Here is a 24,592-nt window from a genome sequence, read left to right on the forward strand (position 1 = left end):
TCAAGCCAACGAGCCAACTGCCCCTCCAAGTCCTGAAAGTTATGAAGCCAACGGAGAGAATTGTGGTCAGTTCGCAACACAAATTCCCTACCCAACAAATAGTGCTTGAAGTATTTGGTAAACGCTACCATACTCAGAAGTTCTTTCTTAGTGGTGGCATATTTACGTTCCTGTTTTGTAAGAGCCCTGCTAGCATATGCTATTACTCTCTCGAGTCCTCCCTCCTCTTGCGACAATACTGCCCCAATCCCCACGTCACTTGCATCCGTATCCAGGATAAATGGTTTACTGGGGTCGGGATAAGCCAACACAGGGGTGGTAATCAAACTACACTTGAGCTGCTCAAAGGCTCCCTGACAGTCCTCACTCCAGCGAAAGTGCCTCCCCTTTTCTGTCAACTGGTGCAGAGGCCGGGCAATGTCAGCAAACCCTTTCACAAAGCGCCTATAATAGGAGGCTAATCCCAAAAAACTCTTAACCTCAGTCTGGCTGGTAGGAACAGGCCACTCTCTGACTGCCTCCACTTTAGCAGCATCTGGCTCCACCCCCTCACTAGAGATTACATGTCCGAGGTACTGGACTCTCGTTGAAAACAAGTCACACTTGGATGGTTTAACCTTAAGGTTGGCCTGCTGAAGTTTTTCCAGCACACCACTCAGACGTGTTAGATGTTCATGGAAAGTGCGCCCAAACACAATTATATCATCCAAATACACTAAGCAGGTAGTCCACTGCAGATCAGCCAGAATTAGGTCCATCAACCTCTGAAAAGTGCTGGGTGCATTGCAAAGGCCAAAACTCATCACATTGAACTCAAATAGCCCCTGACGGGTGGTGAATGCAGTTTTATGGCGGTCTTTCGGGTCTACTTCCACCTGCCAATAGCCGCTCGCTAAATCCAGGGTGGAAAACCAACAAGCATGACAAAGGCTGTCCAGGGCATCATCAATCCTAGGGAGGGGGTATGCGTCCTTTCTAGTAACCTCATTGAGTTTCCTATAATCAACACAGAACCGGAGCCCACCCCCTTTCTTTTTTACCAGTACAATGGGAGACGCCCAGGGGCTACAAGATGGCCGAACTATCCCACTATCTAGCATTTGCTTCAAGTGGCTCGTCACCTCTTGCTGTAAATGGAGGGGAACCCTTCTGGGGTGCATTTTTATTGGCTTTGCATCCCCTGTATCAATCTCATGCGGGGTCAGAGGAGTCCTGCCTAAGTCAGTCTCCCCCTGACTAAACACAGTGAGGTTCTTGTGCAGTATCTCCCTGACTGCCTTTAACTCGTCAGAGGCAAGACCCCGCTCCTCCACGCCAAACTGACGCATGAGTGTATCAACTGTCCAAGGCTGCAAGGTTTTTTCCCCCTCCCTCTCGTCATGCAGCTCCGCCCCCCCTTCCTCTATTTCAATATCAGTGAATAGGGTGCCTATTTTCATGCCACGTTTTAGCATAATCTCCTCATTAGTGACATTAATAACCCTCACTGGTAATGTGCCCTGCTGGACTCTGCATACCACCCGAGCTACCAAAACATCACACTGTTTGGAAATGGAAGTGGAGGGTTCCAGCATTGCTGCTGCATAATCTCCCCATCTGCTCTGGACTTGACCCAAAATAATTATTTCACTGCGTGGGGGCACCAGGGTGTCAGACAACACTGTCACAGCCTGAGGCTCTAATGAGGGGTTAGGGTCAACCAGGGGAAATTTCCTGCCCATTATCTGACATTGTTTCTTTCCCAAATCAACCACCGCACCATATGTTGAAAGAAAATCAAATCCAAGCAAAATCTCATCAGAGGGAATATCAGCAACCAAAAATGTTGCTACCAGCGCGAGTGACTCCAGTTGACATACCGTCTGCCAGCATCCCAGAATGCTCATCCCCCCCCCATTAGCTGCTGTAGCCTGGCCAACATAATCTAACAGATCACATCCCCCTTTTGTAGCAGAGAGCCACAGTTGTTTAGGAATGACAGAGCTAGAAGCTCCAGTATCTACAAGTACATGACAGTCTAACCCACCTATCTTAGCTTGGAGATATCCCGAACCACCCTTCAAGCTGTCAGGGGCCACAGTAGACTCAGAAATGGGGGCGGGCATTGGACCCTCTGTGCACACCCCCTCTAGTTTCCCTTTAAATAAGGACAGTCGCGTCTGAAGTGACGATTACACCCACATTCCCAGCAACCCCTCTCTCTTTCTCCCTCACATCTAGTCTGGGGAGTGGGGGCACTAACAGAGTATGGAAGGGGAGCAGACACGGGAGGTGTAGGTTTAGGAACAGATTGGCTTGAATTGGCTATAGTCTGTACAGTGGTTTTCAGAGACTTAACTTCCTGCCGCAGGCCCTCTACGACCCCCAGCAGCGTATCCATTTGTTTGTCACGCCCAGATTGCTCAGTGACTCCACGCACCTGTGCATCAGAGGCCAATTTACTGCCCTCCAACTCCCTAATCAGCTCCAATTCTGCAGCAAGATTAATGGCATCCTCTAAGGTTGTAGGTTTGGCACTGCGAAGGCTAACTCGCAATTCCCCATTCCCAACATTAGAAATAAAATGATCCTTAGCCAATAAATCTTGGGTGTGGGCGTCCGCTGAGGGGTACGCTTTAACAACCAGCCTCCGAAGCGCAATACCAAATTCTCGGATATTCTCCTTATGTAACCTTTTACGAGAAGAGAAGGTGGCCCTGCTCCAATCATCACTATCACATGGTTCTAAGCATCTACCCATGGCTTCTTTGAGTAAGGCATAATTAGCTTTAGCGGCGGCCGATAACCCACCATATACCTCTCGGGCTCGACCTGACAAGAGAAGACTCATAAATTTTAGTCTCAATGTTTCGCTCCAATTATTAACCCCCGCGGCCATTTCAAACTGTTCAGCCCAATCAGACCATTCCCGGCCGGCACCAGTGAAAGTCTCAGGCATAAAAATGGGTCGGGACATAGCCAGATTACTACTAGGGGAAGGAGACGCGTCTGATCGACTTGAGCCGGCCTCAGCCGGCGGTTGGTTATCTCCAGGCATATTTTTTCTATATCCCACCGCTGTCACCAATGTAATAAATACGTGAGTTATACCAGTAGCAGGAGAAACTGCTACTTAGCAGGGAAACTGCTATTTATCCAGATGCCTGAAATAACCAACATCACAACCGGGTTTACAAGGAATACCAACTTTATTTATTTAAGTCCTATGCTAAACAATGATCTGAGCTATTAATTAAAACCTATGAGCCACGAAGCCAATACATCTTTCCCTTCTGTGACATGCAGGGTTTAACAGGACCAGAGAATGCAGCAGGTATAGACAGACGTCCCCTAGGTAAATTTATATCACCTCTAAGTTAATCACTCTATACATTACAGCACTATCACATCTATAGGTAAACCCTTCACCTCTAGGTGGAGCACATCTCACAGCACACTTTATATATGGGCAACAACCCTTAGTTTGAACGAGGTACAGTACATGCACACTGTACAATAATAGTCACACACACTTTATCCGACCAGCTCTGGTCCATGTGAATATCTAGGGCACGCCTACCGCTATCAGCCCACCCTCTCGCTGTACCCTCCGCCACCTCTCTCACTTGGTACGGCCTCACGTCTAATAAGACACTTTATTACAACACCTAATTCATACAGGTACTAGGGGTCTCTAATTGGGGGGACTAATCGGACCACGTAAAGGTCGTCTGCAACCGTAACTCAGTCACCCTCTGATATGAGGCACGCAATTATGAACATGCATAGATACATCCTATTACAGTAACCCACGTCAAAACACCCTCTTTAAGAGGCACGGCACGTTTATACAAAGGGGATGCCTACTCACACACACGGCCCGCTAATCACACTCCCAAATAGGCACCGGTAGAAAATGGATCAATTGAACACACTAATTATAGCAGACTCCCCCAGGTCCGAATTACCCCTCCCTCCTGGTTCCCCTGTTCCCCTTCAATGGGTCACACAATATCTATACAATATATACCAGCCTGGGCTATATAATAAATAGGGCATATAAAAGGACTAGTCGAATATGCAGGTTAATTAAGGGCACGATATCATACAGATAAGGTAAATAGAAATTACACAATATCCCATATACAATATATATATATACAGTAGGCCTACACGGTTATAAAAATAGACTGTAATACAAAATCCTATATTAAGTGCAAGTGTGGGTAACAGTGGACTTAACTCGCCGCACGGCGCGACCCCCCCCGAGGGTCGAAGCGTTGGACCCCGTCCACTCTCCGGACGAATGTTCCGGCACACGGTGGTCCTCCAGGATACAGTTGGATTGGTAACCTGGTAACGTACTCGGTGTCCGCGAGGACGAGCCGAGTATAAAGTCTTTTGGGAGCGATGTAACTCAGACCCTCTATGTCCCGTCCCTACCTATCTCCAGGAGGGTAAGCCTCCCCTCCTCTTGCTACCGGGAACTATGGACGGCTATCTAGCTTGTCTTCATCGCCGGCGGATAACTCTCCACGATCGACCCCACCCCCCGGGCCCTAACAGAGTCTGGTTACTGCGTGCGTGCTCCAACCTCGATCTCTGAGACCCACTGGCTTATCAAACAGTCTCAGCGTCTCATCCAGCACACAATCAAAAAACACCTGCGTTCAATAATGAGCCACTTGAGTCCCTGCTCGTGACGTCATCACTTCGGCCCATTCACATCACATTATCATCATATCATCATGATAAACTTCAAGCTGTCAGACACACACACACACACACACATACAGCAGTGTGTTGTGTGTGCGTGCGGCCAGGAGCGCGCAACAAGATGGTATACATTATGGTATATGAATAGTATATTCCACTGTAGCAGTATATGGTGTGCTGTACATTTGAATCTGATCTAATTTTGCACACGGCCATCGCATTATAATGAGCTGGACAGGTGTGTAATGTGTGTGTGGTGACGTGAAAGCGTATCTGCCGCGCGAGACTAGGCGAGGGGCTCTCGTGAAATCGGCAGTGTCCGCCCTCTTAACTCCTCCCCCGGCTTCACTCGGCTACTCTCGTCTACTAGTCGAGGCAAACCGAAATCCATCTTGAACAAGCCTTTGTTCAAGATGGATTTCGGTTTGCCTCGACTAGTAGACGAGAGTAGCCGAGTGAAGCCGGGGGAGGAGTTAAGAGGGCGGACACTGCCGATTTCACGAGAGCCTCTCGCCTAGTCTCGCGCGGCAGAGACGTTTTCACGTCACCACACACACATTACACACCTGTCCAGCTCATTATAATGCGATGGCCGTGTGCAAAATTAGATCAGATTCAAATGTACAGCACACCATATACTGCTACAGTGGAATATACTATTCATATACCATAATGTATACCATCTTGTTGCGCGCTCCTGGCCGCACGCACACACAACACACTGCTGTATGTGTGTGTGTGTGTGTGTGTGTCTGACAGCTTGAAGTTTATCATGATGATATGATGATAAGTTGACAACGCATAACATAATAAAGTTTTCAATCAATCAAACGTCTCATAACTCCCGGGCTGTCACATGGCTGGTGACTGACAACTTTTCTGAGCCAATAGGCGGTTTGCGCGACCGTAGCAAGTCGCTTCCCAGCCGGGAGCAGCCGGAGAGGTACTGTGGAGCCTCGCTCTGAATGCTGCGCGCGGCTCGCTCCCGCGGGAGTTCCGCGCCTCGCCTCGTCAGATTTTCAGAGCAAATCGGACAACATTCTAACCGTCATGCAACGCGCTTGGCGAGGCCGTAGTAAAACCTGCGCAGATCTGCGTCCGCCTATCCCATCTCGAACAAGCCTATTGTCACCCATTGTAACTGAGAAGCCGTCGGTCTTGCTGAGTTTGTTATTTGAACCGAAGAGAATGGACTCTGTTTTACCCATGTGTAATGATAGTTTGTTATCAGCGAGCCAGATGCAGATTCTGCCGAGTTCCGAGCTGAGGGTTTTTTCAACCTGTAACTTGTTCTTGTCAGAGACCAGCAGGGCTGAGTCGTCCGCGAACAGGAACAAGTTGCAGTCACAAGCTGACGACATGTCATTTGCATAAATTAGGAACAGTAGCGGTCGTAGTATGCTTCCTTGTGGAACACCACAGCTCACTGGGAGGGGGGGGGGGGGGGGGTACCGTTTACCTCCACCATCTGTTCTCTCCCCTCCAGGTAGGATTGCATCCAGCTCACTGATAGACTATCAAAACCAATTGCTTTTAGCTTGTCAATCAGAATGGAGTGATTGACAGTGTCGAAGGCCTTTTGTAGGTTCCAGCATGACCATGCCGCAATATTTGCCCTGTAAATCGCTTTGCATAAAAGCATGACTAAATGACTAAATTGTAAATTATAAATATGTATAGATATAGTATCCACAGATATGTAGGATATTAAAATGATTATATGCAGGTATGTAGACAATGATAGTCTGTACATATAAATATACATATAGATTTGATATTGATTTTCAATTTCCTCTGTACAATGCTGTAATGTTGTTACATGAGTTATAAATAATAAGTCAGACTGCCTTTTTGGCTGCTGCACAAATATTCATCAGCGAAAATGTACTTTGCATGTGCACACACACACACACAAACACAAACACACACACGCACACGCACACACACACACACAGCGATAAAAGGAATAGCTAAGCTAAGTCATGCACAACCTTAAACGTTTCTTTACAGACAGCAGCAGCAGCAGAGGGAGAGGATTAAGATGACGATGAAGACGATGACCAGAAAATTATGAACTCAACTTCAACTTTTTTATATTGTTCTAAAGAATCCTACTTCCAAGGGTAGGGGCCACAGCTTCCTAAAAATACCAACGTTTAAGCAGGACGCATAAATGTGTTCTAGACGCTTCAGAAGCACCAGATCCTGACGTAACTCTTGAAGACAATGTGAAGAAGACCAGAGAACTTTTGTTCTTCAACTCAAAAGTAGGAAGAACAAAAGTTATAAAAAGAGTCCAGCAAAGACATCTGGGGTCACCCATGAATCCAGCAAGGAAGTCTGGGGACAGATTACTGTATGTTGAGAAGAATAAATGTCCTTCAGAATGGAGGCCTAACAGAAGACCGAGACACTGAGCAAATATGCTGTTCATGACACGCATTTATCGCTCAAACTCTTGAAGACAATGTTCATGTTCAAGTTCTTTATAATTTTGTCAAATACACAACAATACAGGGGCATTGCAGGTAATGACATTTTTGTGTTTCGAGCTCAGACACAAAAATGTGTACCCATGAGTCCAGCAAAGATATCTGGCACTAAAAGGCAAGGTATGGCTAGGAGGGGGGGGGGGGGGGGGGTTGAAGGGGGGCTTTCCTCCCCTTGGTGGATTTTTTTTGTCAAATCAGTTGTGCAATAGTCACTTTTGGTGAGTTGTTTCTATACAGTTCAGTTATATGACATTTAGGTATGACACAGGACTACACAAGCATTTTTAGTATAGAAATGTGTCAACAGACTAAAGCAGGGAACCACAATATTTTGCATACGAATTATGCAGAATGTAATATCATAACTGTCTATTACTTTTCTTGCAATTGAGCCAATTTTCCTTAGGTACGGTTTTGAGGTGTGTGTTCAACAGAATGTAGTATCAAAAACACATTCACAAAAAGTATGGGTTACTGAATGCTGAACTGCACTATTATAATCACTAAGCCAGACCTTACCTGTGTCCCATGTATCACTTGTCTCTGCTGCCCTTTGATAAAAAAAAAAACGTCCCTATGTCCATTTTCCTTTTTTTGGCATATTTCAGTTAGTCACAACAAAAGTCACCTAGTAAAAGTGAGATAATTGACAATTTTTTTATTTTTTATTTTTTTTTACATTTTTATTTGCCAAGGTATGGCGAGTGCCATACCTTGCCATACCAAATGGACGCCCCTGGGATCACCCATGAGCAGGGGTGCGTTGGTGATTTCAAAGCTGGTTGCACTGTGTCTTAATGGCACCACGTGCACGCAGCACGCGCATGCGCATAAATGTTCCCTCGCGTGCGCACAGACTAAAGACAATGCCTAATTGCCTCTAGGAATGGAATGTAACACATTTCATTCACAGGTTTTGTGTGAATGTATCTGAGAACGTATTTGAACACACCTGACGACCTGAGCTATTGTTATACAAAGTAGCCAGGTGGGTACTTGGCGAGTTGGCGCATCAGTCGAGTGCAGCGCATTCCTGTGTGCACGCGCGTGCACATCCATCCATGTGTGTGCGCATGCTTCTGCTCACAGAGCCGGTTGCTCGGCGTGCAACCCCGTCCCATGAGCAACGCACCCCTGCCCATGAGTCCAGCAAAGACATGTGGGCCCAGTAGTTCAAAACCTTTCATCTCAATCGGATCCGATCCGATTTGAAAAATCCCATTTTTGTGATCCAGGATCAGACAACTCTGCCAGATTTGATCCCGGTATTTCAAAGCAATCCAGGATAGGATCACCCCTGATCCAGATCCAGACTTTTCAAGATGACTAGATCCTGAATATCGGTGCTTTAATCCTACCGATCTCCATCTAGTGGATATGAAAAATAATACCAGGAAGACAAGAGTCCACATTGCAGAGACATCTATAATGTCTAATAATTATATTTTTAAATACATAAAAATCAGTTTAAGAACATAAAATCATATTGGAATTGTAATACAAATAAAATACTCCCACTAGGGTAACAACAAAAAAACATGAATTCAAAGACAGCTGGATAATCCAGTTTTTTGGGATCAAACTGATCCCAATCCTGTGTTGTCGGTTTGAACTACCCGTTCTGAAGATTTTATCCAGATTAAAGCTTGGATTTGATTTTCTGATCTGATCGGATATCAAAGTGAACTACCCAAAATCCAAATCTGATCCGGGTAGGGATTCAAAGTTTTGAACTACTGGGCCCTGTCATACACATGTATCGCACAAACTGTGCCAGACAAACAAGATGTATTCTAAGAATATATTTGAAAATGTTATGTAAGGATAAGGATAAGGATGAACTTTATTGACCCCCTTGGGGAGATTTGTATTTGTAATGTATTGCATATAGGATTTCTGCATTGCTTGATTCTGTGGTAAGGGTTGTGTTCTGACAGCAAGTCAGCATCTTCCCTCTAAGCCACAGATAAAATGTTTAAAATTAAAAGAAATTTGAATGAACCTAGTATGTGTTTTCGATCATGTCTAACAACAGGTTACATTTAATTTACAAATGGGTGCAACGCTGAATCCTTCTTCCGGTTGGACAATGCCCTGATTATTATGGTATGTTTTATAGCCTACTTAACGTGATAATCAGAGTAAACGAAGGTATGATTCCAGATGGTAATTGATATGTATGTGTTATATCAGTAGGTATTAGATAGGGCTTTGGTGGTTTGTGACTGTCTGCTCTAATATATTTATGATAGCTTATCAGGATTAGAGAAGGTGGGTCAGAGTAGCTGTGTGTGTAAGTGGTGCCCTGGGTCAGCAATATCATAGAGGAGCTTACATGTGTGTATTCCACTGCTATACAGCCTCCTCTCCTTTTTACTGTATTTTTTGGTCCGTGGAAATACACTACAATGGAATTTACAACATAATCATAAAGGTAAGCCAAAAAGGAAAGATTAAATAAAAAAAAATGAATACATCATTTTATAATTGATTTCATTATCCTGCATTGTTTTGCATTCGTTTTATTTATTGTTAAGTGTCTTAATGGTGTATAGTTCGTTTTCTTTTCTTTGCAGAGCCAGTGTGTTAGTGCAATTGCTATAAATAATCAGCCTCTACTGCGTCAGTACAAAGATCTTTCATGTGCTGAATGTGAGTTTTCACTGAAATTCTGCCACATTTTCATGATCTACTGCCACAATGATGACCATTTCATGATATACTGTCACAATGATGACCATTTCGCAGCTGTGCCATCTTCAAGGGTCTTCAGTGAGAAATAAGACTTCTACATTTTTTGTTTATTAGGATCCCCAATTAGCTAAAGCATTGCAGTAGCTATTCTTCCTGGGGTCAACAAAAAAACATACATTGTGACTGTGCAACATAATACTAACATCATAAGTTCATAACATAACAGGACAAAGGACTAGTACACACACACAGATATAATACTTACATCATAACATATTACATTACAACTAAACATGACAAAGGACTAGTGCACATACACACACACAGACATACTGTAATACTTACATCATAACATATTACATTACAAGTAAACATGACAAAGGACTAGAGACTTGGACTAGCACACACACAGACATGCTCAAATATACAATAATCAAATATTATAGCTAAGAATACTTAACTGTACACAACTATATGCCCACACATTTGTTCATACACACCAAATGTAACAGCTAACTGTATTTTACCTCATAATTCATAATTTACCTCACTTTTACCATCACATTTGAAAAACATAAAGAAAATTAGTTTCTACATTTGTTCAAATATCCCTTACCAAAATATGCTGTTTCAATACAATTTGAAATAGTATTTGACTATTTTCTTGTGTGATATGTCAGCACTAATTACCACTGAAATATATTGGATGCAAGAGTACCCACCTTCAAGTTTCAATATTTGTTTTATTTGTCACATATGAGGTTCATGTACAGTGAAATGCTTGGTTCTGTATGAACACCCTAAGATTGTGCTTCATACAGTAACAGTCAAAGTAAAATAATAAAGACCAAACACTATACAAAATATACAATATACAAAACGAAAATGTTAAAAACTAAAAAATAAGGTAGTTGAAGTTCAAGTTTTCTTTTATTTGTCACACATAAGGTGTAGGAGCCATTATGATGGTGGCAAATATTTATTATTTGTAGCATTATTATTGGACACCTGGTGGCAGGCTTTAGATTGACAGCACTGGGTGTGTGTGTATTTAGACGAGGGTCACAGGTGCAGTGATGAGCTAGGACACAGGTAGCGAGGACTGAGGAGCCACACCGTTCTTACCAGCAGCCAGAGACAGATAGAAATACAGAAGAACAGAGAATCACTATAGAACCCACACTGGCATTATGAATGGTATGTTCATCATTACAACTGCAACTTCAATGCATAAATACACCTACACCTGGAATTACGACTGGACATCCATCTTTGTTTGTTTCTGTGTCTACTGCGTAGGATCACTCCCATACCATACATGTGTGAAGTAACGTGCAAGAGAAAACAGGACATTGGAAGGTGAACATTTGCCGTTACATAAGGTACATGTACATTACAGTGAAATGCTTGGTTTTGTATGAGCCCCCTGAGATTGTGCTTCATACAGTAAAGAAAAACATAGTCCAAACACTATACAAAGTACAACATGCAAACAATGTGGTACAAAATGCAAAAAAATAATATGGTGTAGTGTTAAAAGTGTTTAAAGTGTTTATAGAATGAGGTAGCATTCATTGAGCAGGCTCACCTCAACTACTGCTACAGATCTACGCCAGAAGACCTCTGTCTGTCTGGTGTTCCATGGGTGCAGCACAATGCCCACCTTAACCCTGCCCATACCAGTACCAGGGCCCTCCTACTCCCAGGCCAGGGAGAAGCTGGTGAGGGCCATCCCACCCAAGGTCCTCTGTATACTGGCCTGCGGGGGAGTAGGCTGCCGCTATGAAGGACCCGCCTGCTGGAGGGCCAACCAGCAGGCCATCCTGGGCCTCTACTCGTCCTGGTGAGATCTTTACAGCAGTTGCTTCGTAAACATTAGGGGTGGGAATCACCTCACGCTCTGACTCCCGATTTCTGTTTCCATCCCATTCAATACATTGTGATTTTTTTTCTTTTACACCAGTTCACTGCATAATACCTCTTAAGTGTTTTTGTTATACTTTATGGTTGAAACCTGAGTTAATATAGTTTATCTTAGCCACTGTCACTACCACACTACAGAAGGTTAACCTTTCACTACCCCACTACAGAAGGTTAACCTTTCACTACCACACTACAGACGTTTAACCTTTCCCTACCACACTACAGAAGGTTAACCTTTCACTACCACACTACAGAAGGTTAACCTTTCACTACCACACTACAGAAGGTTAACCTTTCACTACCACACTACAGACTGTTAACCTTTCACTACCACACTACAGAAAGTTAACCTTTCACTACCACACTACAGAAGGTTAACCTTTCACTACCACACTACAGAAGGTTAACCTTTCACTACCACACTACAGACGGTTAACTTTTCACTACCACACTACACACTGTTAACCCTTTAACTACCACACTGCAGACCGTTAACCTTTCACTACCACACTACAGACTGTTAACCCTTTCACTACCACACTACAGACGGTTAACCATTTCACTACCACACTACAGGCGGTTAACCTTTCACTACCACACTACAGAAGGTTAACCTTTCACTACCACACTACAGACGGTTAACCTTTCACTACCACACTACAGACGGTTAACCTTTCTCTACCACACTACAGAAGGTTAACCTTTCACTACCACACTACAGAAGGTTAACCTTTCACTACCACACTACAGAAGGTTAACCTTTCACTACCACACTACAGATGGTTAACTTTTCACTACCACACTACAAACTGTTAACCCTTTAACTACCACACTGCACTATCTCGCATATGTGCACTCGCACTGAATAAAGACCACAAATGTACCTTTAATCCCAATATTTGTCTGACCACACCCCTCATCAGCTTACCTTCATAAGCAGGTGTGTGGTCACCTGCTCTCCTCCTTCTCGCTTTCACCACAAGGAAGAAGTGCCTCGGTAGATCCCCACACTTGACACCATGATGGAAGAAAGGTTTAGGAGCAGCTTTGGGAAACAAGGATACGGTGACATCATATCTTTATTTTCTCTCTCAATATTTTCGAGAAAATACGGCGATATTGTCTTCGTACTGGAAGTCGTGTCTGGAAGATGATGATCATTCTAAAAATCCTCCACCGGTTTTCGTATTGGGAGCACGCCGCTGCATGCTTCTCAACTGCAGTTCCTTGCTGTGTTTGTTGGGGTGAAACCTGTCAGGCCACAGCTGAACTGTCGGACACGCCGCTGTTGTGAGAAGCGGTGGGTTTCAGGTTGGGTGAGTACTGTTGCTGGCGGGCTTCACTTGTCTGTTAGTGCTATGGGGGCTACTTGACAATGTTTATGGAAACCGGCCCCAGGCTAGGGTCCTTTGTTCAGCCACCTAGGCGACAGAAGGCCTTGGTCTGAAGACCATTATAGTTTTAACTAGTGGGCCGCGACCATTAACACTGGTGATCCCTGTGTGTTCTGGACGAGTGGACTTCTCTCTGTCACCGTGTTAAGGCCCCATCTTTCATATCCAAATGAGAGTATTCCTTCACGAGGGGATATGTGCATGGATGTGCGATAGCGGCAGATCCATGTTCAAGTCAGCTACACAGGCCATTTGGTATTGTGCTGATTCCGTCGGGTGTTGGTAAAATCACTGTTGTAAAGCGGTGTTGACATCTTGTTTTCTCTTTTCTCTTAAAAAGTGAGGAGAGGTTCAGAACGGCGGCCTGTCTGGGTGAGTGTTATGTCATTGTTTACATGTTCAGGTGATAGCTGCTTAGCTTACGGTTAGCCAGTCAGCTGTTAACTGCTGCGTTAGCCTGCTGGGATCGCTGCATGGCCTGCTTAGTGGGCCTACTGTTAGCCAGTCAGCTGTTAGCTGCGGGGCTAGCATGTCGTGATCACTAGGTAACGTTAGCTTGCTGCTATAGGCCATGGCTTGGCGCGGGGTAGCTTTAGCTTCTCGCGCGCCGCCGTGAGCTCGCTTCTGGTCGCGTGCGCCGTTAGCTCGGCGTCTCGCGAGCAGGAGCAGTAGCGCCCGAACGGTTGGAGCGGCCGTTAGCTTGATGCTATTCTGTTGAACGTGCTTTGATTTTAACATGTTTTACACTCTTGACTACGACGTCATCCTTGACAGGGGATGTTTCGTCGACCCTGCCCTGAGCCAGGACGGCAAGGTTGCATCAACAAAGAGGACTGTAGTGCGGGTTGGAGCGGCGACGCTGCCCAGTTCGAACAACACAGGAGCGGCTGTGTTCCTACGGTGTCTGTGACTGCACTTCGCTGATCTACGTTCCGGGTAGGATCAGGTTTGACCAGACCTTATAACACGTCTTCTGGTTTTACTTTTCTAAATGTATTGTGAATAACGATGTTTTTCCCGAAACGTGAGTTGCTGCAATGCATTTAGGATACGACGCGGGTTATGTGTGAGCTGTTTTTGTCACTGGCAGTTAGCTTCTCCGTGCAAATCGGGATGTAATGATCTGGTTGTTGTGTGAGAAACATCATGGTGTTTATATGTACCGTGTACTCACAACTAAGGTAACTAACCTATGAAGCTATGCTTGGTGACAAGTGAGTAAAAGAATGTTCTTTTCTCAGCCTGTGATGACAATGAACAGTGTGTTCACATATTAACAGGTTTTCCTGTTTTAACTGGCCGTATTGAGGGTAAAATAAGAGGATTGTGTTTCCCCCCGGTTCCCTGGGGACTTTTTCATCCTTCTATCAGACATGTTGTGCACTAATTGTGTCTTTTGTGTGGTAGGGATGCGATGTAACCCTTAGCTTGATTGCTGAGGTTGTGCTAAAACTGCTGGAGAAACTTTATTTTCCTAAAAGAAAAGATGGTTTGGTCGCTGTCGTGTGTGCTTAGCAAGGCCTGTGGCCGATACTAATCGAGAATGATGTATTCTCTCATTGTGAAAAACGGCGTTCCTCTGTTGAGTGTTTTTGCCATTTTTTGTAGGTGATGATGGATTGTGTGTGTCATGTGACCTACAACTGGGTTGGACTGGCCACAGAAGCACATGTGTATGTTGGACCGGGGCTCTTAGAGCCCTCTCTATTCTGTGTTTTTTCCTTAGTAAAAATCAGATAGCAGGTTAGCTCATGCGCTGTGTGGAGCTGTCAAACGCTTCATAGAGCTGACTATGACTGTGTCATATTCTCTTTTTGTCATTACATCGTATCATGGGTGTGGGGTCGTAAAGGGGTGAACTGGTAACCTTTCCTCTCCCCCTTGTTTCTGTCGGTCAGGGGTACACCCCCTGTCCTTCAAGGTTCCCGTCACGTGGCGGTTCGGCACGTTACGGGGGGGGGGGGGGGAGGGAGTTTCCTGGTCCCACGGCCTGGTATATTGGGCGTGTGCACCGCAGGAATTCCCCCGCCATAGAGTACGTCACCGTGTGCGTCTCTGTTGGTAGGACTTCCGTGTGCTGTTCAGGTCCATGTGATGGGTCTGTTTTCAGGGGGGTGGTCAGGGCTCCTCCTCACCAAGCGCCTATTCGGGCCTTCTGTGAGTTCGGACTCCTTCTTCCATGTGAGGGAGCCTCCATCAGAGTACAGAGCCTTCCTCCTCAGATTGTCAAAGTGAGTGGACCCTCTAGAAGGGTCCTATTCTATTGTATATGTATTCGATTCAATTCGATTATTGAGTGTGTATGGGTTCAGTGCCTCTTCCCCGGAGAGCCCTAAAACCAATTTTTTACATGGCTCAAGGTGCAATATATTCTTTTCAATCTGTACAGCTCGCGTGGGAAGTCTCTCTGGGGATCCCCGTCTCCTTCCTATGGGAGGGTGGTGGGGTGTAAAAATGTGAACAATTTTTACCCCTGGCTGTGTAGACTGGGATACATACTGTTGATGCTTCCTTCTTTTCTATTCACAAAGTGTTGGAGTTAGGAAGTGTCACACCCCTCTTGTCGTTCCCCTGGGCGCCTTGGGGATTCAATGACGGGTCTAAATAGCCTGTTCATTGATGGGGGTGTGTCCCAACGCACGTATAGTGCTAGCTCGCTGTAAACAGGCGACTGACTGGCACGCCTTGGTTGCTTGTGGTTGAAACAGCGTTTTTATAAAGCAACTGAGATGGGGGTTTTTCCTCTTCCGACGACCAAATCCCACGACCTGGGTTGGTTTTTCGACGGATTCTCGTTCATGTCTGGGGGATGATGACGGAATGGATCTGAACATATGTAGAGGGGTCTCACGCCCTTGGGGTGGGCCACCAGGCGCGGTTCGCCCGAACGTCTGGGTGGCGCCTTCTTTTCATGTTAAGATCGACACGCATATCTGCCCTTCTCCTGGAGTAGGCATGTCGGCGTGGTTAGGGCACGGGACTGGTTCTGGTCTCGCTGGTCCGGATCAGTTGAACCCGTTGTCCGCCGGGGATGCAGATCTGCTGTTCTGGTACCCTGAGGGACTTGGGCTTTTTTCAGGGGGAAAAATGCCAGGTCGGTCCGGGTGTCACAGGGTTGAGCACTATGGAGACCCTGGTTGGGTACGTTTTTACTTAGCACTGTCGTAATGGCTTACAGCCATGCCATTCTGTACGCGCTCGATCTCGTCGGATCTCGGCCGCTACACAGGCAGTGGTGCAGTCGTGGTCACACGCGGTTACACGCCGTGTTACTAGATGATCAGTACGCGCGCACAAAGATGCGCTCTATCCACATATTACGACTGCACCGCTGTACACAGGTTGGTCCTGGTTAGTACTTGGTTGGGAGACCGCCTGGGAAGGCCAGGTGCGGTGTGCTTAGGGGCTGGTTCTCCATTCTTTTTCGCTCCTCTCTCGCACATGGCGAAGAGGGGCCTGTTGGGGTGGTCTTTGACCTCCTCTGGTGACCCTGTGCTTCCCGTATCGCCAGGCCCGGTCCGAGGTGATGTTCGTCGACCTGTAGGCCTGGGTTAACCCTTTTTTGAAAACTGAGACACTTGTACTGCGGTATAGCCGGTGTATACCCGCAGGTGTGTTTTGGAGTTTTTTCTTGAGGGGTTATAGGAACAACCACCGCGTTGGGTAACACCAAGGTGGTTGATTCCCTGGTGTGTTGGTGCAGTGTCAACTCCCGGGTTCACCGGTTGAGGGTGCCCCTGCACGTTCATGACGTCTGCCAATCGTGTCAGCCTTCTCTGCCTCGACCCCCTGGGTGGGGTTTTTTAAATGGAGGCTTGGTCATGCAACACCGCCAGCTTACGCTCCTTCCGCCGGTGCGGCTGTGTTCAGCTGTCCCCTCTGGCGCCTGTCTCGTCCGCAGTCTCCAGGCTAGGGTTAATAGCCTGTTGCCTGGTTTTTCCCCGGTGCGCTGCCTGCTTCCGTTGGTTAACCTTTTTTGTGTGCTTACGGCCATGCTGACTGCCTGTTGCAGGGTCAGTGTGCCAGGCGGTGTACTATTGGGGGGGACGGGGCCCGCTCGGCTTACGGCCATACCAACCTGAACACGCCCGATCTCGTCCGATCTCGGAAGCTAAGCAGGTTCTGGCCTGGTTAGTACTTGGATGGGTTTTCCGCCTGGGAATACCAGGTGCAGTAACTGAGGGGCCTTTGTCCGAATACGCTGGCGATGTGGGGGGCGGGGCACTACGTGCCCACCTGGTGGGGTCTTGATGCTGGCATCATGGACTTCTCCGGGCCCCCATTCCAGGGAGTCCAGTCCTTTTGGTGGGTCTGGGTCTTCCTTCGCGCTCCGCTGCTACGGCCTTGCCACGGGGTTGGGTTTGCCCTTGACCCCGTGATTCTGGGGGCAGTAACGAGGTTGTTCCTCCGTTCGTTCCCGGGTGGCATGCGGGTTGTGCGTGTGTGTAGTCGTGGGGTCAAGCCACGGTCTGCTCACCCTGTGCGTTGAGTTGCTTGAGTGCCTCTTCGCACGGTCGGGTCCGTCGCCCTCCCGTGAAGCCCCTAATAGGGGGGATGCCCTCCATTAGGGGGGGTCGGGGGGGCTCGGCCCTCCCTGTTCTGATGGTTGTGGGGGGCTGTCAGCGGGGTGTATTTGTCAGCCAGCAACTCCGCTTGGCCTCCCCTTGTGCAGTAGTGATGCCAAGCAGAGCCCCTAACGGAACAGAACGTTAGGTTATGGCTATAACCAAGTTCTGTTAGTTAGGGGTGACGCTTGGCATCAGACGGCCGCTGCAGCCCTTGATCTCACCTTATGGTGAAAGCTTGGGAAGGAGGAGAGCAGGTGACCACACACCTGCTTATGAAGGTAAGCTGATGAGGGGTGTGGTCAGACAAATATTGGGATTAAAGTTACATTTGTGGTCTTTATTCAGTGCGCGTGCACATATGCGAGAGTGCAGTAGTGATGCCAAGCGTCACCCCTAACTAACAGAACTTGGTTATAGCCATAACCTAACGTTAACCTTTCACTACCACACTACAGAAGGTTAACCTTTCACTACCACTACAGACGGTTAACCTTTCACTACCACACTACAGACGGTTAACCTTTCACTACCACACTACAAACTGTTAACCATTCACTACCTCACTACAGACTGTTAACCAACTGCATTGTGGTAATGAAAGTGTTAACCCTTTGTAGTGTGGCAGTGAAAGAGTTGAATGAACACACAATTCCAACACACCCAAAACTCAGAACTGGACTCAACAAAAGCCAGAATCACGATTATTACATGAATCGATAATTTCTCCCACCCCCAGGGGAGGAAACTAACTTTTTGGCTTACCAGCCAACTGGCGAGTATCTGATTTTTTTTACCAGCCAAACAGATTTTTTACCAGACAAAAGAAATCGCTAATTGTGATAATTACTTCTTTGTATGTCTTCGTCTAAATTGATTTTCAATCATAGTAAAATAATCACACAGTGTCTCTACTCTTTAAAATATTTATTAGCATAAAACATTAATCTCTACTCTTCACAATATTAGCATAAAACATATTAACATGAAAGAGGTATCTATTCTGGACTGGGTTGGGCTGAACTGGGCAGTGAAAGATGCTGCGTTGGACTGGGTTGGGCAGTGAAAGAAAAACACCGAAGTATGTTGTGAAGTGTATAGATAGATGTGAAATGTATAGATGTAGCAGTAGTCTATCTGTATGTCATATGTTATGATGAATTGAAAATGGGGGACCCTGATGTAAACAAGACGAAAGTCTTTCTCTGGTCTGCATCCCCTTAACAATTGTGTGTATTGAGCTGTACTGTATTGTACCCATTCTGCAATCTGTTAATAAAGTTTTCAATCAATCAATCAAGTTAACTTTGAACCTCGGTTGTCAAGCCTCGTCAATGTTGTGTATGCATCTGGGTAGGCACACTGTGCCTTTAAGACCATAGATATATATAGAACTATGTTCTATAGATATCTATGTTTAAGACAGCACGGTGGTCTTACGACAGTGCTGTGAAGTACCGTCAAGTGTTGTGGTAACGTCAGTTGGGTTGGTGTGCTGTTGTGCACAGTGCACTGGTTGAGCTAGCCCCTTTCGTGACTGCGATGTGCAAGCCAGGGGCTTTTGAGCATGAAATAAAATGTCTAACCTTACGTCGTAGTCCGGTGCTTTTTTGGAAACATTATAGTCATAACAGATACACCTAGCTGGCTGCTTTGAGCACACAGGGCTAACATTAGCTAGCAAGCAGCTATCGCTAAAACGCTAACTAGAAGCTAACCACTGTATACAGTTCCAGTAGACTAACATTACACCTCTGTGATTTAAATGTGTCCTTAGTAACTTATACTCGAGGGTTGTACTAGGGTTGGATGCAGTTCCCCGTTGGTCAGTCTGTCTGTTTTCCATCTTCTGCTGTGTTTAACGTTATCCGTTTGAGAGTGCTCCTGATGGCTAGCCTAGTAACGCAGGACTTTTATCATTATATGTCCGCGGGTTGGCCAGTACTGCGCAAACTTTTATTAAACGTTATATGTCCGCGGGTGGTCTTGTGCAGTGCTCTCGTGGCACTGTCAACTAAAGCGAGCACTCAGAAGACGCGCACCGTTTGCCAGTGCAGTGATTGCAGAATGTTTTTTTTTGTATACTCGCCAGACTGGCGAGTGGTCTTCATGAATCACTCGCCAAACGTAAAAAATACTCGCATTTGGCGAGTAAAGTGGCCTAATTTCCTCCCCTGCCCACCCCTATTGATTTGTATTCTGTAATGTGCTGTCTGAGGTGTCAACAATGGTTTGTGGGGTGGGGTATTTACTGATCCTGAACCTGCTCTTATCACAGGGTGACTGATGACATTGTTGCCATGGCGCGACCGTCTACTCATCTTATCAAGAAATACAATATCATAAAGCAGTTTCAACGGTAATTACTATACAATATTTCTGCTGTTATGATGATGTTTTTGTGTAATGATGGTTTTCTATCGAGGATATCTTATTTGATATGAGAAAGGGATACTTAATTGATATCTGAGAGAAGTGAAGAGGAGAGGAAAGAAGTGGTAACAAATGACATAGGGTGGTGTCTTATATACCCTTACAAACAAAGCAACGGGTACTGCATTACATTTACGTAAGAACACGTAAGTTAAAGGTGCTGTAAGTGGTATATGTTTGTTAAAGTAGCTCTACATTCCAACAGCCAACACTGATATAGAGTGTCTGGTCAGTAACATGGGTCTCTCAGTCCCTCCACTCTACCCAATTGTCAGACCCTTTTTTAAACCTTACGATTACCAGACGACTGCTCTACCTCCTGAGCCACTGTCGCCCCCTAGGATTTGCCTACTCACAATTTGTCAGTGCATAATTATGTGTACATGTGTGTCCTGTTCGCGTCGATACTTTCCGTAGCCGCATTTCTGGCAGACGCTCTCTGATTGGCCACTGTTAACCAACTTCGAAAGAGTGCCTAAAATTAACCAGTGTAGAAACAGGCGTCGGCTAATCAGAGAGCGTCTTGCCAGAAATGCGGCTACGGAAAGTATAGACGCGTCCTGTTCAACAACCCCCCCCCCCCCCTTTCCTGACAACCATCTCCATACGACCCTCTCCTCCCAGGTTGAACATCAAGTCCGTCCTCAACATGCAGTTAAAATGTGAGGAACAAATAGTAAGATAAGATAAGATATTCCTTTATTGATCCCCTTGGGGAAATTCAGGCAACATGGCAGCATGGGGGAGAGGGTAGGGGGAGGGGAGGTACAGGTGTGGGCATGTTAATAGTAGAAGATATAAATACAGGCAATACATTTATTATAAAGTAGGAAAGTAAAAAATAGGCAGTGTAAACAATGTAATTAACTCTGAATATATGCATGTGAGCAAGTAGGCAGTGTAATCAAAGGTGCAGATAATGGTCTGCATGCCCTATCAGTTATATTATACATTACAATAAATATGGCCAATAACACTTAGAATCTGAATTATTTCCATGATGCACATTTCTGACGGCCATCACCATACTCATCTCCTCTCCTCCAGGTTGAACGTCAGGTCCGTCCTCAACATGCAGTTCCCTGGGGAGCACGCCCACTGTGGCCCCCCGCTGGAACCAGGCAGCGGCTTCTCCTACTCCCCACAGACCTTCATGGAGAACAACAGTAAGACTTGACACCCACTATTCTACATACCTATTTTTTACATCTACATAATTTAATTCATCATTCATTTACACAACACAAGTAAATGACATAAAGTTTAAAGTGCTTTGATTTCTGACATATTACACCTGGTTCTTGGCTCTTGGATTTTTGTATTGCGGAACTTCTCTGATACCTGATAGTTTGGAACCCAATATGCAGACAAAGAGAAAAGGCAGACGGGTCTGGATAAAACCCAAATGGGTATATATATATTTTTTTTTTAAGATTTATTTTTTGGCGTTTTTATCGCTTTATTTCTACTGGGCAGTCCAGTAGGGAGAGACAGAGGAGGAATGGGAGACATTCGGCAAATAACGACGGGTTCGGGAGTCGAACCCGGGTTTGCCACTGGGGCGCCCTGCAAATGGCTTTAATAAGGATGGTCAATGTCCAGGCAGGGGTCGATACACATGGGGAGATACTCAAAATTGACCAGGGTGTGCACAGGGGGGCAAGAGAGTCAGACAGACGGGGGTCAGAGCAGGTACGGGATAGTCAGCCAGGCAGGTGTCACGACGGAGTAGAGCACAGAGAATCGTCAGACAGGCAGAGCAGTTATATTTCGTTTGACTACGCGTCTTGCTCGCTACTGGACGAACTTGTCTATACTTATTGTATACATTGAAAGTATTTCCCATGCACCCTACATCTACCCGGCCACGCCCACGCCCGGTCACACATATAACCATGCGGCGTGGCCGTGCTTCACCCTCCCTCGTTCTTTCATTCGAAAGGGTTTGCTCATATGCTCACTGCAGTTTCTTTTTTTTTTAAACTTACATTTTTATTAACATTTATAGACAAACAACACTTACACAAAAATGGAACCCATAATACAACATTGTTAAACAGACATAAATGATAAAGTACAAAAAATATAATACAATTGTAATACCCCAAAAAATTAAAAATTAAATCAGAAAATGCTAACTAAGTCAAAAGTGTGTGACATGGGTTCAGAGACCCTCCTTGAACCTCTTTCCTCCTTTACCCTTCGCCCTCTTGTGATGCATTTGGTTCTTCCTCTGTGATGTCGTTTTCGTTCCCCTTGTAATCCTCCCACTTTTCCCATCTTTCTCCAAATTTCTCTTCCTGTAACCTCAGCATGTGTGTTATCCTCTCCATATCCTGTATCTCCTCCACTATTCCTACCCATTGTGCTATTGTCGGTGGGTCTTCTTTGTACCACAGTCTTGTTATTGCTTTTCTGGCCGCTATCAACATTATCTTTATTAAATATTTGTCCCCCCCTTGTATTCCCTCGTGTGTCAGGTCTCCAAAGTAAAGCACCAGTCCTGTTTGTGGTAACCCGTATCCTAATATTCTGATCATTGCCTCCCCTATCTCCTCCCAATACCCCTTCAGCTTCTGACATCCCCAGAATATGTGTGTGTGATTTGCCCCCTCCTTCCCACACATCCTCCAGCATGCTCTTTGTGTTGGTGCATATTTTTCCTTCAGCTCTGGGGTTATAAATAATCTGATTATGTTTTTCCATCCAAACTCTTTCCATATCCTCGATCCTGTTGTTGAATGTTGCACCTTGCATATGTTCCCCCATTCCTTCCCTGTTATTCCTATCTCTAGTTCTCTCTCCCATTACTCCCTTATATAATCGGTCGTGTGTCCCTTGCTGGTCATTATAGCCCGGTACAGTGCTGATATTACCCTTCCTTTCCCTCCTTCGTATGCCCTTACTATCATCCTAATTATTCCATTCTGTTCTTCTTCCTTGTCCCCTCTTATTTCTTTATTATAGTAATCTCTAATCTGTAGATATCTGAAGTGGTCCCTGTTTTCTAGTCCAAAGTTCTCCTTTAATTTTTGTAGTGTTTGCATTTCCCCCTTCTCTATCATTTTGCATATCGCTGTTGCCCCCCCCTCTCCCACCTCCTGAATCCATGGTCCAGCCTCCCTGGTTTGAATCTCTTGTCATGTGCTATCCATCTCAGAACCCCTGACTGCTTCTCTAATTTGTGTGTTTTTACTACTCTGTTCCATATGGTCAAGGTGCATTTGGTGATAGGATCTAACAGTCCCTCTTTTTCTTTGAACAGTTCCCTATCTCCCACCAGAGCTTGTACCTTGTATCCCTCCCCTTCTTTTTCAATGTCTTTCCATCTTGCCTCATATTTGTCGTTACACCAGCACGTCACTGCTCTCAGTTGCGCTGCATAATAATAATCTTGTAGGCTGGGTACTGCCATCCCTCCCTCTTCCTTTGGTAGTTGTAGTGTTTTATATCTGACCCGTGGTCTTCTCCCCGCCCATATGAACCTCGATATCAGTCTGTCCCACTCCCTGAATTGATTCTGTGGTATTTGTATCGGTAGTGATTGGAACAGGTACAGTAACCTTGCTAGTATGTTCATTTTAATGACCTCTATTCTTGAATTGAAGTCCAAGGGCATTACTGTCCATCTCTCCAAGTCTCTCTTGATGTTCTGATTTATCTGTGTATAGTTCGCCTCAAACAGTTTCCCCACCCCTCTCGTGATGTTCACCCCTAAGTATTTAATCTTGTCCATGTCCCATCTTATCCCGTACTGTTCCCTAATTTCCGTCGTTGGGGTATAGTTCCATGCTAAGGTCTGTGTCTTTGTCACGTTTAGTTTGTATCCTGAGTAGTGGCCATATTCCTTCAGTAGATCCATCAGTGCCGGGAAGCTCTTGTCTGGTTGCCTCATGTATACTATCACGTCGTCCGCAAATAGGCCTAGTTTATATTCCGTTCCCTTTATCCTTACTCCCTTAATGTCCTCGGTCTGTCTGATCAGTTGTGCCAGTGGTTCTATGAAAACGGCGAAGAGCGTTGGTGAGAGACAACATCCCTGTCTGGTAGCCCTCTCTAATCTGATTCTATCCGTCAGGCTGCCATTCACCTTAACCCTCACTGTCGGTTCTTGATATAGCGCCTTGATCATCTTCATCGCCCTCCCGTTCAGTCCGAACCTCATCAATGTTTTATATAAAAATGTCCAGCTCACACTGTCGAATGCTTTTTCTGCATCTAGGCTAATCAGTACCGCGCTACCACCTTGTTTTTGTATCTCCTCTACTATGTGTAATGTCTTTCTCACGTTGTCCTGCTTCTGTCTCCCTTTAATAAATCCAGTTTGATCTTCATCTATAATGTCTGGCATAAACGTCTCAAATCTCTTTGATATTATCGATGTATACATCTTGTA

At 45.5% G+C, this 24,592-nt stretch overlaps 1 protein-coding gene across 1 annotated transcript in view; it reads left to right on the top strand.

The window, feature by feature from the left end:
- Nucleotides 1-11,536: 11,536 nt before the first annotated feature.
- Nucleotides 11,537-24,592, top strand: part of LOC311245396 (protein tyrosine phosphatase domain-containing protein 1) — a gene marked incomplete at both ends in the record, with an annotated part of 58,943 nt that continues 45,887 nt past the window's right edge. The window contains 3 exons of the mRNA XM_084335239.1: nt 11,537-11,724; nt 20,042-20,122; nt 21,244-21,362. Of these exons, the coding sequence (XP_084191365.1) occupies nt 11,537-11,724; nt 20,042-20,122; nt 21,244-21,362 (388 nt within the window). The remainder of the gene's footprint in view (nt 11,725-20,041; nt 20,123-21,243; nt 21,363-24,592) is intronic.

This window comes from Notolepis coatsorum (assembly GCF_963971535.1).
Source record: "Notolepis coatsorum genome assembly, chromosome: 18".
Lineage (NCBI taxonomy): Eukaryota > Metazoa > Chordata > Actinopteri > Aulopiformes > Paralepididae > Notolepis > Notolepis coatsorum.